At 43.2% G+C, this 16,147-nt stretch overlaps 1 protein-coding gene across 1 annotated transcript in view; it reads left to right on the top strand.

Moving 5' to 3' along the window:
• Window positions 1–16,147, top strand: part of LOC115811714 (C-terminal-binding protein 2) — a 70,081-nt gene that overhangs the window by 17,868 nt on the left and 36,066 nt on the right. Inside the window, exon 2 of the mRNA XM_030774041.1 lies at window positions 13,972–14,131. Coding sequence (XP_030629901.1) covers window positions 14,074–14,131 — 58 coding nt within the window. The 5' untranslated portion in view covers window positions 13,972–14,073. The remainder of the gene's footprint in view (window positions 1–13,971; window positions 14,132–16,147) is intronic.

The following is a 16,147-nucleotide window of genomic DNA, read 5'->3' as shown; positions in this document are numbered from 1 at the left end:
CACCCGTTCCCCACCTCCCCGGTTTCTGTTAATTTGGGATTACAGGGACGTGAAGGTGATTAATAATATTAATTACATTCTTGACAAAAGAGGGCCTTCTTTAAAATGCTAGCATCAAACTCGTGTCTCTTTTTCCCCATTCTCTCTGCTCAGACCTGGCTTTTGGTATTATTAAGGAATTGTGGTTTTTAACTGGAGTCAGCATTTTTTTTTTCCTTTACTGCAATCTCATTACATTTACAGGGGAGGGGATAGAGAGGCAATGCAAAAAAAAAAAAAAAAAATTAATTGGAGGCGTGTGATAGTTAGGACAAGCACTGGGCAAGGGCAGTGTAAATCACCGCTGTGGACGACAGCTTTATGTGCCTGGAGAGGCAGAAGTGGTTAACTTTAATGGGAGGAGATAGAATTGTTGAGTTACTTTATTTTCCTCCTTTACTTGGCTTGCACACTCAAGTGGTATTCCCCCTCTTTTCTTACCCTCCCCTCCCCCTGCCCACTGTGATCTCCCGCCCCCTCAAACTATTTAGACTGGGCCTGATATATAGAGTTAATTCCGCCTGCTCTCATGCCATAATTCATTTGTTTCCTGCATTTAATATGTGCCGGACAAGGTGCTGTGCGGAACTGTTAATTTTCCACCCGAAGATTGTAAGCCCTCACCCGACACCCATACCGCCCCCTCACCTATGTGGCTCTGCGCCCCCCCCCCCCATCTTTTCTTACACTCCTCCGTTCATATCCCCTGCTCCGTACCCCGTTCCTGCTGTATTTTTTTTTCATTACTTTGAGAACTAATTTGGCTAAGAGAAGGCCACTGCAAGGGGTGATATGTCTTGGGACATAGGGTTTCAAAAAAAAAAAAGAGGCACTCTCTCTTTACTGAGCACAATGAGCTGCCCCTCAGTCGGAGGTACATCTCTGGAGAGAAGAGATGTGTCACAGAAGCTCGTGGGACAATAGCTGGGTGTCGAGCTTGCCCCCCAACCCCCAAAGTTCAGCGGGGTCAGGATGCCGTTAGCTTTGGAAGCGGCACTCTCTGGAGCAGCAGTGCTTTTAATTGGTAAATGTTGCCTAATGAATGATGCTCTCTCTCTCAGGATTCTGTGTCCCTCTTTTTTTGTCTTTCGTCGCTGTATGTTATTCATTAAGTCATCCCATGTGTATGAATCTGTGTGAGTTTGTGTGTGTGTGTGTGTGTGTGTGTGTGTGTGTGTGTGTGTGTGGAGGAGAGGGATCGGTGATGCTGAGAGTGGGTCAGAGACATCTCTTAAACAGATGAACAGCATCACTCATGCGTGGGGCAGTGCAATACCAGGGCTTCAGGATCAGCGTGGTTACCAGAGCATCCAACTCTACCATGAGCATCCTTTTAAACCTCTAAAAATGACAAAAAAAAACCCTCTACCATGAGCATCTGTTTAAACCTCTAAAAATGAAAAAAACCCTCTACCATGAGCATCCTTTTAAACCTCTAAAAATGACAAAAAAAAAAACCTCTACCATGAGCATCCTTTTAAACCTCTAAAAATGACAAAAACCCCTCTACCATGAGCATCCTTTTAAACCTCTAAAAATGGGAAGAAGAAAAAACCTTCGACCATGAGCATCCGTTTAAACCTCTAAAAATGAAAAAAAACCCTTCTACTATGAGCATCCTTTTAAACCTCTAAAAATGAAAAAAACCCTTCTACTATGAGCATCCTTTTAAACCTCTAAAAATGGAAAAAAAAACCCCTCTACTATGAGCATCCTTTTAAACCTCTAAAAATGCTCTACTATGAGCATCCAGTCTCCTCATTCCATGATTTGCCACCTTGTAAAATGCAGAGTAGCTCATTGGAAGATGAACACTCAAAACCAGAATATATAGTTTGCTAAAATATTTATGCAGAGCGACTAGTCAGTGTTTATTTGGCCTGGCAGAGACACTGCCATCACGTATAGACCTTTTCTTCCCTCTCTTGTGTTTGCTCAGAGAGGAGGCCGCATGCTAGGCTTTTTTTCTTCTTCTCTTTTTTGTTTTTTTTTTTTTTTTTTGGAAAGAGATACGAGCTGAAACGCTGTGACATCCCTCGTGGTGCTTGAACTCTGCTGTTCAGTTTTTTTTTTGTTTTTTTTGGGAGGCACATGGAAGAAAAGGGGGAAAAAAGAAACAGATCAGTTAAGACCAGCAGGAATAGGCGGAAAAAAAGAAAGAATAGTGAAAAACATTTCCCCTCAGGCCACTGAACAGAGCTTTAGATTAAAATGAAATTTGTCACCTAGGGTCCACATAGATCAATTTTTTTTTATGGTGAACTGAGAAGAGTTTGTACTTTCAGTTTGGTCTACATTGCCTGAAATGTTATTTTGATTGTCAGCACAGAGCTGAATTTTGGAAGTTTTTATTTTTTCCCCTCTGTAGCAGAAAGTCGTACACATGTGGGACAGCATCTTTGGCGCGCGGTGACGTGAGCCCAGCTTTGTGTCAGGAGCCATTTTCTGTGCCAGGCAGGGGAACAAACGTAACACTGTGATGAGGCTTTTCACTTCTACAAAAGGCACGTTGACCTCCTGACCCCCGAAGTTGAAATGGAGGCCATCGTCAACTCATGGCTCTTTGGAGAGGGGGGGCTGGGCGGTGGGAGGGAGAGAAAAGAAAAACGAAATCAGTGCAACACACAAACAACTGTGGAGCGTTCTCCAGAGAAAACAGAAGAGCATGTGATCGACTGCCATGTTTTTGGTCTTGGCCGAGTGAAAACGTGTCTGTGTGTGTGTTTATCAGACTGTTGGGTGGGGGCCTCCTTTGCTTGGATGTGTACTCTAGAGGGACAGCGAGGTTGACCTAAACCCCCAGGCGATCTGTGTGTTTTCAGTGGCGACACAGTCTCGTGATTCATCTGGCTTTTTCGCCGCGCGACCTCCCCGCCGTGCTGGAGCATGTACTGTCTCCCTGCAGGAGTCTCCCTCGGCGTGGCCTCGGAGCTGATCCACGCGTCCGCTTAAAGCCACTCTCTTCTCCAACCCAGCATTTTACAGCACTGCCCTACCATCTCTCCCAAGAAAACTAGGCCATAATCGTCACCCCACTGCCATAATGAAGCTCTTTTTATAAAGGGACGACCGTGTTATCCTTCCTCTGTGGAGTTGTTGAATGTGTTTCAGATGATCAAAGAAATTACCCACCCAATGCTGTCTTAAGTGCGCTCTGCACTCAAAGAAATGCATTTTCAGCACAGTGTAAGGATTGTGTGTGTGTGTGTTTGTGTTTGTGTCAGTGTGATTTTGTGTTTGTGTGTGTCGGGAGCAAATGGCATTCATTTTTTGAAATTACCTCTTTGTTGTGTGCTTAATCATCGTAGGAAGTGCTCTGACGGAAAATTCATTTGCTGAGTTAATGTGTTGTAACTTGGAGAGGGGTACCAGGCATCTTTCTCCACGTTTGTGTGCCTTGTGCATTTACAAACCCTGCCATTCCTCTCCCGTGTCTCTTCCATTTCGGGAGGGTTTATCCCCCTTCTTCCTCCCTGATAATCAATTATATGGAAAAGAGGGGGGTGATGTTATCGATATAACAGCCGTGAATGCTGTACGGCACAATAAGTCAAGGTGCACGTTTGAATGTTGTCTGGGCTTGATGTTAAGCCAGGAGCTGATGAATAGCTGTTTTTCCTCTTTTGTTAGTGATCAGCAGTTTTATTCTGCAGTTAATCCAGAAGGCCACACTCTGTTACACCGCTGTAATTTTTCACTTCTTCCCCCCCTTCCTCCTGTTCTATGTGTGTGTGTGTATGTGTTGTATATTAAAGACAAACTCTTCAAACAAACGGTCACACATTCACATATAGGCTCACCTCCCCCACCTCTGCTGCCCTCCCCAGCTGATTTAGAGGCACACGCACCATCCCAGCCAAACCTGGAGACCCCTCCCCCCTCCCTCGAAAAGTTACTTGTCAGATAGGAGGTGTCATGAGTCACTTACTAAGGTGACTAAAAGAATTGTCATGTTGCAGAGTAACCAAGGAGAGCCATTTCTTCACCGCTCGGGATACAGCAGCCCTAACTCGGTCGGTCTGTTCCACCTATCCCCTAAGGCTTGACCCATCCCCCACCCATAAAACAAGCTCAGCTCATGTTTTTTCTTTCGCGCTCTCTCTCTCTCTTTTTTTTTTTTGTAGGCGTTACCGTCATTTTATGCCCCGTTGGTTAGGACTGGGCTGAGCCAAGCACAAGTTGAAAATTGACATCAATACACATCTCACTCAGGGATTTGTAAACAAGTCAACTCTATACAGCTGCTGAAAAGGAGAGTAATCAGTTCTGTTGTACGGAATTTTCTATGTTGAAAAATCTATCAGCCCGAGAGAAAAGTGGTTGTTTTTGACACAGTCACCATTCCTCTTGATATAAAAGAGTGTCTGTCCCCAGCCAACATAGTCACTACCTTTTAAAAAGGATACAGGCCCAGTTGATGCTTTTGTGGAAAGGACTAGAAATGAAATGACTGTTTTCTCTGGGTAAGAGCCGGGTAAAACTCCAACATAGACTGGCTTTTTCATGAACAAGCATTATACCGCATGTCTCGAGGTCAGTTGATCACACACACACACACACACACACACACACACACACACACACACCATATATAACCATCTTAGCTGATAACTGTAGGGATCTCCTGGTACATGCTCCATATACATGACTGGAGCCTCACTCCACACTCCTTCATTTATCTCCATACATTTGGCTTTGGCCTCTTCTAATCGATTGTGTTGTCACGTTTGGCTGAGGTATCGCTACAGGACCCGTGGCCCAGGGTCTTCAGCGGATCATGGAACCGTTTCCTCTTCTCTTGGTCTCCACCTTTTTTTTTTTTTTTTTTTTTTTTTTTCTTTTTTCTTTTTTTTGCTGGTTACTCGCACGGGTTTTGCTGCTACATCTCATGTTAAATAAAATTCAGTTTAGATTTTGAATCATGTGTGTTCAAACTGGGGGAGAATGCTTAGACAGAATGGACATTCTCCAAAAGCTCTTTGGTCAGTGGCCGTTTGTTATTTACTGGTTAAGAGGAGAAAATGGGTTAGGAGAGCTTATCTGTTTGGGGGTCAGAGAGTGACTGGAGCATTAGAGGCTTAGTGCGGTCAGGAGACAAACTGCGTCGGCTCAAATAAGTATTTGAAGTATTTCAATTACTTGGCCTGTCCCAGTTCTCTGCAGTGTTTTGTTTCCTCGCAGCCTTGCTCTCGTAACGGGGTGAATTCAATAAACTGTAATTTTAATGAAAAACTCTGCAAGACCTTTTTGTTATTACCTCAACACAGTCTGTGCTGTTAAAATTTCACCAACATTAGTAGTAAAAGGAGCCACGTATGAGCTTTAAGAAAGGGTCCAGTCATCAAAATGCTTCACATAGCTGTTTGACTGGGGACATGTGACTAGTGTAGTGAAGTTAGAGAAGATAAAGACAGTGAACAGGTAGCCAACCTCAGTTCTGTTGTTTCTGAATCTGAGCATTCTTTTGATTGAGTTAGTTTCCAGTGTTTCTCAGGAGCATCAACATCCTCTCCCTGTTTTTGTTTTTATTCTTATTGACTGATTTTGGTTTTTCACTCCCGCCTCCTCTCTGTAGCCGTGAAATAGACCTGGTTTGGCCCTTGTTTGTTTTGAATAACTGCAAACTAGAAAATAGGGAAGAAAGCACAGGTTGTTTGAGGAAATGGTTACACCCCTCTGTGTGTGTGTGTGTGTGTGTGTGTGTGTGTGTGTGTGTGTGTGTGTGTGTGGTGTTGATGCTTTTGAGTGTGTGCGCCTCCTGAAGACTTGACTGGCATGCTGAAGTTGCCTTTTCTTGGCAGACGGCTCTGCCTCAGTGGGACTGGGCCAATCCTCTGTAAAACAGAGGCCTTTTCTGACCTTTGGACTCCGAGGAGCTCTGTTTTTCACTTTAATTGAAAGTAAATATTTTCACAAGGACCCCTAAGTGCAATACAATCCTATCATCTACATTTAGCACTTTTTTTTTTTAAGTCAGTGCCTTGTAATTAAACTTGTTTTCTTTCTACACTGTAGTCTCCCACACTGTAGGGATTTTTCTAAACAGTTTCAGAATTCCAGGTCAGAGGTTACTTGTGTTATGGGTGACTGTGCTCTTGTGCTGAATTCACAAATCCACTGTAGAATCCTGGGCACATCTGCAACAGGACATGTGGTATAGATGCCAAAGCCTGTTCGCCATTTCAGTATTAAAAGAGGGGGGAAAAAAACCTTGGCTGTGGGTTTGAGAGAGAGAGAGAGAGAGAGAGAGAGTATGAGAGAGTGTTTGCGTTTGTTGGCGGTGGTATTCCTCTTCCCATAGCATTTCTCTCTCTCTCTCTCTCTCTGCCCCTGGACTTTATCAACATATTGTTTTGCTTGGCTGTGTCCCAGCACTAGCTGAAATGCGGTGCAGAATTTGGCGGTCTCCCCCATTCCTGGGAGGGGTGTGGGGTGTGGGGAGAGAGAGTATAGGAGGGGCTGAGTGGTCACACCAAAGAGTGGAACCACCTTTTCTCTAGATCCAGGAAACTGTGAATCATGCTTGGTCTTCCTGTGGAAGTCTCAGAGAAGATAATCTCCCAAAAACAGGGAGCCTGGATCTTCTCATTAAATGGTAGACAGGTAACAGAAAGACATTTTCAGCTAAAGACAACCAAGACTACTGGAGCGAGGCACCAAATGGTGATGTAATGGCAAAAAAAAATGTTCGTCTTTTTTCTCATCTTTGAAGCTTTGATTTGACCCTGTAACATTAGTTTGATATAATGACTTTGCAAAGTATTGCGTTTTCCATTTGGTTGTGTTGTCAGAGGGTTGAATATTCTGTAAATATTTGTAGTAATTTGTCTACATAAAAGACAAACTGGCTGCATGTGATTGGTTTTGTGTAATTATCAGATTGTGAAGTGTATTTTGGGAGAGTGAACATTAGAGAAATTGAACTCTGTAGTTTTAAAGAGAGACTTGAAATGTACCCAGACTGTTTGTTTTTATGTGTCTGTTCTGCTTTTGTTCCAGCTCAGTCATGTCCACATCACTTAATGATCACTGGTTTAGCAATGATACCTGAGAGGGACAGATTGACATTGGTACTTCTGTTCTGTGTGTGCGTGTGTTTCTGTGACGGAGGAGTGTATGAGTGTGTGAGTGTGTGTTCAGTCAGCTGTCACGATTACAGTCTTGCCATAACAAGTCTGTCACTCAGCACTCATGAAGCTGCTCTTGTAGTTCTCACAGACCCAAAAAATGAGTCATTACCTTTTTCCAGAGTTTCCTCTTTTTCCCCTCTTGTCCAGGAGTTTGGGGCTTGACATGTAATGTGATATTTTTAGTACAGCGACCCAGAGTCTTAACCTTCCTGTTTTGCCTCAATGAGACACTTTGTTTTGGCTCTTAGCTGAAAGATTTACCCAATACAGGAACAAGCCCAGCAGTGGAAAATGGGCTCAGTAGTTTACAGGGGGAAAAAGGTTTAAATGAGACTGATTTTAAGTGTAGGTAGAAACAGTCATTTTGTGTGGATTGGATGACTGTTTTAAAAGGCACAGCATTTAGTATCATAGTATTGATCCCTATGCAGGTTGTATTTGTGTGGATTTAGCTTGAGGTGTGTGTGTGTGTGTGTGTGTGTGTGTGTGTGTGTGTGTGTGTGTGTGTGTGTGAGTTGAAGCTGTTCCTGTGATGCCAGTCAACTGCCTGAAATGAAAAGCTGTGATATTGGTTTGAAGGTCTGTATTTGAAGATATGCTTGTGTCCTGTGAGTTCTCCACTGATTTTTGAAATAGTTGGCTTTTCATGTACTTTGATATTTTTTACACATAGGAGCTCTCATTCTCGTGCCAATGTCAGTGAATATGTTAGTACAGTATCCGAGGAAAAAAGCTGCTCCGAACCTCAGCATTAATTTAACATAAAATCTTCACCAGCGTCCTGTTTGTTCACTGCGACCTTTTAGGCTCTTTTTTCATTTGAATGTCAAAAAATAAATAATTGATTGAAATCAATTTCCTCACGTCAGCTGTTGCTGTGTTCTCCAGAAAAAAAGACACTGGTGTTTTGCCTTTTTTTTTTTTCCTCTGCTGAAATGATAAGCGCGGTGGTTTTTGGAGTTGTTTGTGCGAGGCGGCGTTTGGATGTCTGTGTCTGTGAGGGAGGGGCTCAGCAGGCAGGTGCCGTGACCTTTTAAATTATTCACACACACAAACTATTCCTCTGGCACAGTCTTCTTACCACACACACACCCACACCCACCCACACAGAAATATACACATATACACATACACAAATATACACATACACATATAGATATACACATATGTACACATGCACACACACACAAACTATTCCTTTGGAATAAGTCATCCTACCACACACACACACACCCACACCCACCCACACAGAAATATACACACATACACACACACACACACACACAAATATACACATACACATATAGATATACACATATGTACACACGCACACACACACAAACTTTTCCTTTGGCACAGTCATCCTACCACACACACACACACACACACACATGCACAAACATACACACATGTACATGCACATATAGACACACACACACACACACACACACACACACACACACACACACAAACATTGCTCATTTTCCAGTTTCAGATCGTCCTGCTTTCTGAGTTATGGGTGAGGGATATCCATTACTGTCCATTTAAGTTGCAATATAAATTATTTGTCTTCTACAGACGCACATGAAGTTTCTTTACCAGTTCTGCTGCAGATATTTTATCTACTGGTTATGTTGCATAGTCATATAAACTTAGTACACTTTTTGAGAATCTTTTTTCCTTGTTAGATTTTTACAGAACTTTTTTAGTGACTTATCTTAAGTAATTTATAGAGAGTACTTAAACTGAAAAATATGCTGGATAATAATTAAAATAAAAGGGCAACATAATTCAATGTAGAACTGAAATGTAAGATTGAATGCAAGCCAGTCAGGGTGGTCTTATACATCTTTTGTGTTTTTCTTTTGATTATTATTAACCTGAGCAAAGAGTATGAATTTGTTTTATTTAGAATGATTTTTTTTTTGCTCCCAGCAGCCCTGTTGTTTTGAAACCCACCTTTCACACGGACTGGCACACAGTCACGGTAGTGGCAAATGGTGGAGGTAATCAGAGCTCACTAATTAGCCTCAGAAGACAACACTGTCTCTATGTATCTGCTTACCAAACCAAATTATGCCTTTCTTACTTCAGCTAGTCCAATTAATCACTTCAAAGACAATTTACTTTCCCTTTTCTCCTCCAACAGGAAGATGGATGGCAAACTGCAGCTTTATCTGTGCTCTCTATCTTATTACAAGATGACTTACCACATTAATCCAATTTTAGTCCTGGCTCCTGCCTGTGAGCTGTCATACAGGACTGTCGGCGTACAGCTAGGGGGCGTAGTGGAGCAGACAGCGTTTTGAAGCACAGGCGTGCGCTTGCGTTTGTGTGCGTGAATATATGTGTGTGTATATGTGCGTAGCGGTTTGCAACAGTGTGTGTATGTGGCTGGATGTGAATGTGATGTTTTGTTGACTCGTATGCTGTAATCTAACACACATACACACACACTCATACACTCACGCACACACACAAAGAATGAGTCTTTGCTTGAGACAGTGCGATCTCTGTTTGCTGTGGAGTGACAGTAGATCTTTTGTGGTCTGGTTGATAATAGTGACAGTGAGTTTGCCCTGGGACTCAGCCGTAGTTATGGATTCCACTCTTTTGCATTTCAACGTTTGCAAAAAAAAAAAAAAACACCTCACCCACCCACCCCCACCCTTTCACTGGGCTTGTCGCCGCAGGCGACCATTTTATCGATCAGCTGACTTTTTATACTGAGCAAATATTGAGATTCATACAGATGACCTTTATGTAAGAGACAAACATAGGAATTCCCGCAACACAAACACATTCCATCGCTCTGCTTTGGGGCGTTTCTTGTCCTCTGTCTTATCACGTTTGGACCACAGCCGTACAGAGGGCACAGGCTGTAGTTTAAAGGAAAATTCTTTTGTATGGTGGAGGATCTTTGGATTGTGTCTGCTGTGGACTATGGTGTAGAACAGAATCCACTGTGTGTTGCCAGGTTGGGATCAGGGCCCTGTGTTTGCTTTAGATTCTAGAGTAACACACAGTCTGGTTTTGCTTTGTGTGTTTGGGGATCAGGGCCTTGTCTGCAGACTGTGTCATACAGGAGAAGTCTAGTGTAACTCTTTTTTTTCTTCTCTTTTTTTTTTGTAGTGTGGAGAGGGACTTGGACTGCGGTTTACTCCTGCTCATAGAAGCAGGGTTCACGCTAAGATGGTTTTATTGGGACATGTGTCACACGAGCCCACACACACACACACACACACACACACACCCACCCACACACACACGTCCATCTCTCCTGCCCTACCTGCGTGATGGGTGTGTGTTGAGGGAGGGGGCAGCAGGGGCAGTGAATGTGAGCCTTGGGCCTCACTGGCCTATAGGGTTTTATCATTGGCACTGTATGGGGTCAGTGTTGGCAGGAGGCCCATGATTAATGATGCTTTTAAACAGGACTAAGGGGGCCAAGAGAGAGGGATGCATTCAGAGAGAGAGAGAGAGAGAGAGAAAATCGACACATTAAGAGAGACCGCGAGATTCAGATGAAAGTGGGAAAAAGAAATATTATGATGAAAAAAAAAAAAAAGGAGGGGGAGGGGCAACAGATGGGAAAGAAAGAGAAAAATCGTCATGTAGCGAGAAAAAAATTGGGCCAAGGGAGAAGAGTACAGGAAGAAAGGGAGAGAGCTGTCCATGGCAGATAAAGAAGTTGATGTCTACTGATGGAGACAGTTGAATAAGTGAGTGAGTGAGAGAGAGAGAGGTACAGAAGTGGTCAGGAATAATAATAAAAAAAAAGAAGACTCCCAGAGCTCCTGTCTGACAGATGGAAGTGAATCGGCTAGTTGTATCGTTTGTGCCCGTCTCTTAGGTGGCTGAACTTGGCTCTGTGTGCTTTTCTGAATCTGCTCTCAACAAGTCAGGCCGCTGTTTGATTTTTTTCCAGTTAATCCCTCAGTTTCTGGAAATGCACTTATGCACTCATTGTGGTCATATGTTGGTTACTCAACTTCACTTTATTCCAAAAATGTTGGTGGTCTTTTCCTTGGACTTCTGGCCTGGGATTTTTAAATACACACGCATTCTGTGCCTCAGTTGCGTTAATGCTCCATAATATGTTCTCCTATGTTTACGTGTACTTCATTAATTCTCCCTAATTGAATACGGTGTGTTTTGTATTCAGCCTGACTGAGTCTCTCATCTCTCATTTATATCTTAGCCTGCACTCCTGATGAGGTAAGCAAGTGACGGTGAACCAGTGAGAATGGTTGCGAGGTGTTTAAGGGTTCGGCCCCCCTGAGAGAGATGGTGAGGGAGAGAGATGGAGAGTGGTCTCCTCTCTGATGGAGCACGCAGTGACTGTGATGAGCCGGGAGGCCGAGCGCTGCACTGACGAGATGCTGATAAACGGCTGTGATGGTAGGGAAGAAAGGTTGGCCCACGTTTGGTCCGTTAGATTAATCACTGCTAATGGATGAGGCTGTTCTCATTAGGGATGAGATGGCTTTTGGTGGGTTCTTCCTTACATTGCTAATGAAGACTTTTTTTTTTTCTTCTTTTTTTCTTTTTTTTAAATTTTTTAGGACACACAGTATGGTGTATAATAAAAGCATATTATGACACATTAATAGCGCTGTAACACTGGCACAGTCATATTTGATAACCATATTGCGTGCAATAACTACACTACTCATAAAGTTAAGTCTAAGTAGATGCAGAGTAATTCTTATAAGGGCCAATAGAAAAGGTGCAGTGTATGGCCTTTGATAATTACCTGCATTGTGAGGACAACGCGAGGGACAGACTTAATTTTCTTCCTCTTTTTTTTTTTTTTAAACTGCTTGTTGTGACACCCACATTTTGACTTGTTAATGTCAGCACTTTCCAATGGCAAGTCCATGCTAGTTCTCATCTAGAGCACTTGCTCAGTAATCTTTTAAATGTGCATTTTCAAGCGCTGCGTCTTTGATATGGAATCAAGTGTTGGCGTAATCTCAGTTCATCTCTAAACTCAGAGTGGATACAGCTCTTCTGTCGCAGGCTTCGGGGGCGTAGCGTGTTTGCGGCAAAGCGAGTCTAGATGCTCTCAATAGAGGGGAGGGAATTTGCATATCTGTTTGTTTGGGCCTGCTGAAAAGCCCTCAATGATTTATCGCAACAGGAAGCTCCAGGGTGGCTTTTCCAAATTGATTCCACATTGATTGACTGTCCCACCTTCAGAGAACTTAGCAGGACTTAAAGTGCAAGCAGAAAACAATTGCAGTGTCTGTGTGGAGTTTATCTCTCTCTCTCTTTCTCTGTCTGTCTGTCTGTCTGTCTCTCTCTCTCGCTCTCTCTTCCTCTCCCTCTCCCTCTCCCTCTGTCTGTCTCTCTCTCTCTCTCTCTCTCTCTCCCCCTCTGTCTGTCTGTCTGTCTCTCTCTCTCTCCCTTTCTCTCCGAGTGTGGATGTGTCTGTGTCTGTGTTCATGGTTTGGTGTATGTTTGTCTGTTTCAACAGTCAAACATACACCAATCATTAAATTGTAGTCTTACAAATGGAAACAGTGTTGCTAATTAAATGTCATCACAGAAGTAACTTTGACAATTATGATAAACCCTCAATGCAGCCAGCCGTCTCCACTCGAACTCTCCCGTTGTGTTTTTATCCTGCATCTAAAATGCGTCACAAACATCCCTGAAACTACTTAGTCCTGCCATTTACCACACGGTATGATGTAATGATCCCAATCAAAGCGCACTGCCAACATGTTGTAGTCATTTAGTGGTTTTGGGAGCCGTGATCTGAGAGGTGAGTGAATTCCCTCTGTTGGCCAGAGGGTGTCATTGCAGTACGATCTCAGCGTTCTGCTGTTGCTGTACTTCCCCTCGATTTCACACAGCCAAGCCTGTTAAAAATACACACCAGTCTTAACCTACAATTATGCACTATTTCAAGCAGCTGAGTTTTATCTGCCTCTTCTCCTGCTTTAAACGAAAACCGCTTCACAGATAGGACTGAAGCGAAAACTTGCTCCACGCTCCACAGTTCTTTTTTCCCCTGTAAAAAAAAGCCGAAGGAAGCTTTTCTGCTCATCTGAGGTAGATGTTGTATACTTAAGCCGACCGCAAACTAGCTGGGAAGGCTGTGTGCTGAGGTTGACCATGGGCCTTTGTGTTTTTTTGGAGGTGACGACACGGCAGCCCATGCAACCACACAGGCTTTTCTGTTAACCCGGCGTTGAGCTCAACATGACAACATTTTCTGCCCCATGCCGCTCGCTCTCAGAGAGCCAGATGGGTCTCAGTTCTCTGACGCCGTAGTCTGTAAACCTAAACTACCACTCTGAGAAAATTCACTTTTTTTTCCCTGGGCTTGGAGACAAGATTGTTGAGGATGGCGTAAAAAAACTTTGTTCTGTTTCTTTTTTGTTTCAAATGTATTTATTTACTTATTTGTTTACTTTTTGTTGATTTTTAGCTGATGCAGGGTTGGTTTCTTTGCACTTTCGGTTCGTGTACTGTGGTTTTCTCTTTCTTGTAGAAACAGTCTAGGGGATGAGAAAAGGAGTTCAGCTGAAGGGGAAAGAATGATGAAATATGAGGGAAGAGATAAAAAGGAAGAACTTATCTCTTGTTATTGTACATGAGTGGGCAGAGAGATGAGGCACATAGAAAGGTTATGAAGAGAGTGTGTTAGGCATCGCCAGTTCTCTTATCACCTGAGGAGTCTATACAGCCAAACAACTCTGGGTGTGTGAGTGTTGACGTTCACTGTAGTATGTTTAGAGTGTAAACCTCAGTGTGTGTGTGTGTGTGTGTGTGTGTGTGTGTTGTGATGCAGGTGTGCCGTGGCGTAATGCCCCGGGGGGACCAGCGAAGTCTGCGTTAGGACCCTGAAGAAAAGCGTTCGTTTTTGGCAGGAGGAGAAGGCCCCTGTGCCACCATGGCTCTTACTGACAAACACAAAGTGAAAAGACAGCGACTGGACAGAATCTGCGAGGGTAAGAGCCATCTCGCTCTGTCTCTCTCTCTCTTTTTATCCCCTCTCTCTCTCTCTCTCTCTCGTCGCTATCTCACTGTCTTCTTGCTCGAATATTTATATCTTGTTCCGAGACACTGAACCACAGAAAGCATCAGAAGCCTCCTTGACTGTTGTATCGCTTCATATTTTGGTCTTGAAAAGACAACATTTGAGTAACATTACACTTGGCTGGAAGTGTTTGTTGACGCACCGCTTGGCTTATTCAAATTTAAGCAGGATTATTATGGGAGTTGTTGAAGATCTCCATAGCTCTGTGGCGTGACGTGTAATGCGTATACACACATCGTGGGTACTAATTTCTCATTGTCTCTTTCACTATCTCGATCCTTCACACTGTGGTTACAAAGGAAACTTTCTCAAGTCCTCACGTGCCACTAGACTGCTTGACTCATGGCATCAGTGAGCCATGTTCATTCGCTTTTTTGTTTCTCTACCCATCACTGCTACTGTCTGTGGACATCTATGGAAACGGGCCCTCTGGGTTTATGGTAGTATGTGTACATTGAGGTAACACACATATTGTGTAAGGTCAAGACAAACCTTTTTTATTGTGGATAATGGGAGAGGAAGTACACAATCTGAAGATTTCTGACTGAGATTATTGGTCTCTGTCTTGTTTCTTGTTCTCTCACTCTGTCTCTCTCTCTCTCTCACACACACGCACACACACACACACACACACATCAGACTGCACTGGTTGTTTGAATCTGTGGTAAAGGATTGACTTTGTGTTTGCCATGATGTTTTCTAGTCAGTTGTGAAATTGTTTGACATATCTTCAGAAGTTTTTAAATGTTTTTAATGTTAATGATTTTTAATGAGATGGCTGTTGACTGGTTGCAGAGTCACAGAGTAAAACTGTTGCTGAAATGTTTTTGTTTCATTATGTGAAAATACTGCTAGGAACTGAAAGAAAGATAGAGACAGATTATCAGTAATTTTCTAATAATTTTCTTTCTTTCTTTCTTTTTTTTTTAAAAATGTATATCCTTATAGACTACTAAGCAATGACATATCCCCTGATTATGCTTAAATCCACAGCATGTTCAGTGTACTTGAAAGAGACACATTATCATTCAGCTCCATTCAGTCTGTGTGAAGGTGTTTATAGATAAGACCTGTGAGGTGGTGTTTTTTTTTAAGCTTGAGGGAGAAAAAGGTTTCATTTCCCTTGTGTCTTGATCCCCTAGAGGCTTTTTAAGCTCCCCGGATACAGCCCCCCCCCCACACACACACACCCACCCACACACCCACACAGACTTACACGTACTTCTTCTTAAGGCCAGCTCAGAGTGTGTCAGGCATGGCCACGGCAGCTCTGGAAAATGAAGTGAGACGCACCATTACCCCCTCTGCCAGTGTGTTTGTTTTGCCCAGATGATGTAAGTGCTTCACAGTGTTGTGTTTGTGAAACGAGGAACATATGTTGTACATCCAGTCCCTGTGCACTCTCTGCATGGTAGATCTAAGGAAGGAGCAGTGGAAGGCCAGTTCTCAAGAGGAGCAACCAACAGTTCTCAACTGAGTCACATTTGGGCCAACTTTTATCAAAGATCTGGATGAACTCATTGTCCTTAATGTGAAGTCAACTCTTTCACTTTAATACATTTTACCAAGGGTCATGTTACCTCTCAAATTTTGCTGACCAACCTACATTTCCCAGCCTGTACTGCATCTAAACAGTTTTTTTCTGTTTCTTTTTTTTTTTTGTGACCAGACTGGCTTTACCCGATCAGTTTAGAAACTGACTTTGTTGTTGAGTTTAGTCTGCCTGTTACAGAGCAATGGCAGGAACTCTCCTAACGCTGGCAGAACTGACGGGTTCACAGTTACCAGAATGTACATATCCCTCACAGTTCGGCCCCTGTGCATGTCCAGGCCTTTATGTCAGTTTAAAACATCGCTGGCAACAACATCATGTTGTACCTGGTCCTAACAGCTGCGGGTTGCCCGGTTTAACGCCGGTTCCTTTGTG

This window comes from Chanos chanos, chromosome 5 (genome assembly GCF_902362185.1).
Source record: "Chanos chanos chromosome 5, fChaCha1.1, whole genome shotgun sequence".
In the NCBI taxonomy this organism is placed as follows: Eukaryota; Metazoa; Chordata; class Actinopteri; order Gonorynchiformes; family Chanidae; genus Chanos; species Chanos chanos.
Note: the sequence above shows the minus strand (reverse complement) of the source record. Positions and strands in the feature narration are given on the sequence as shown.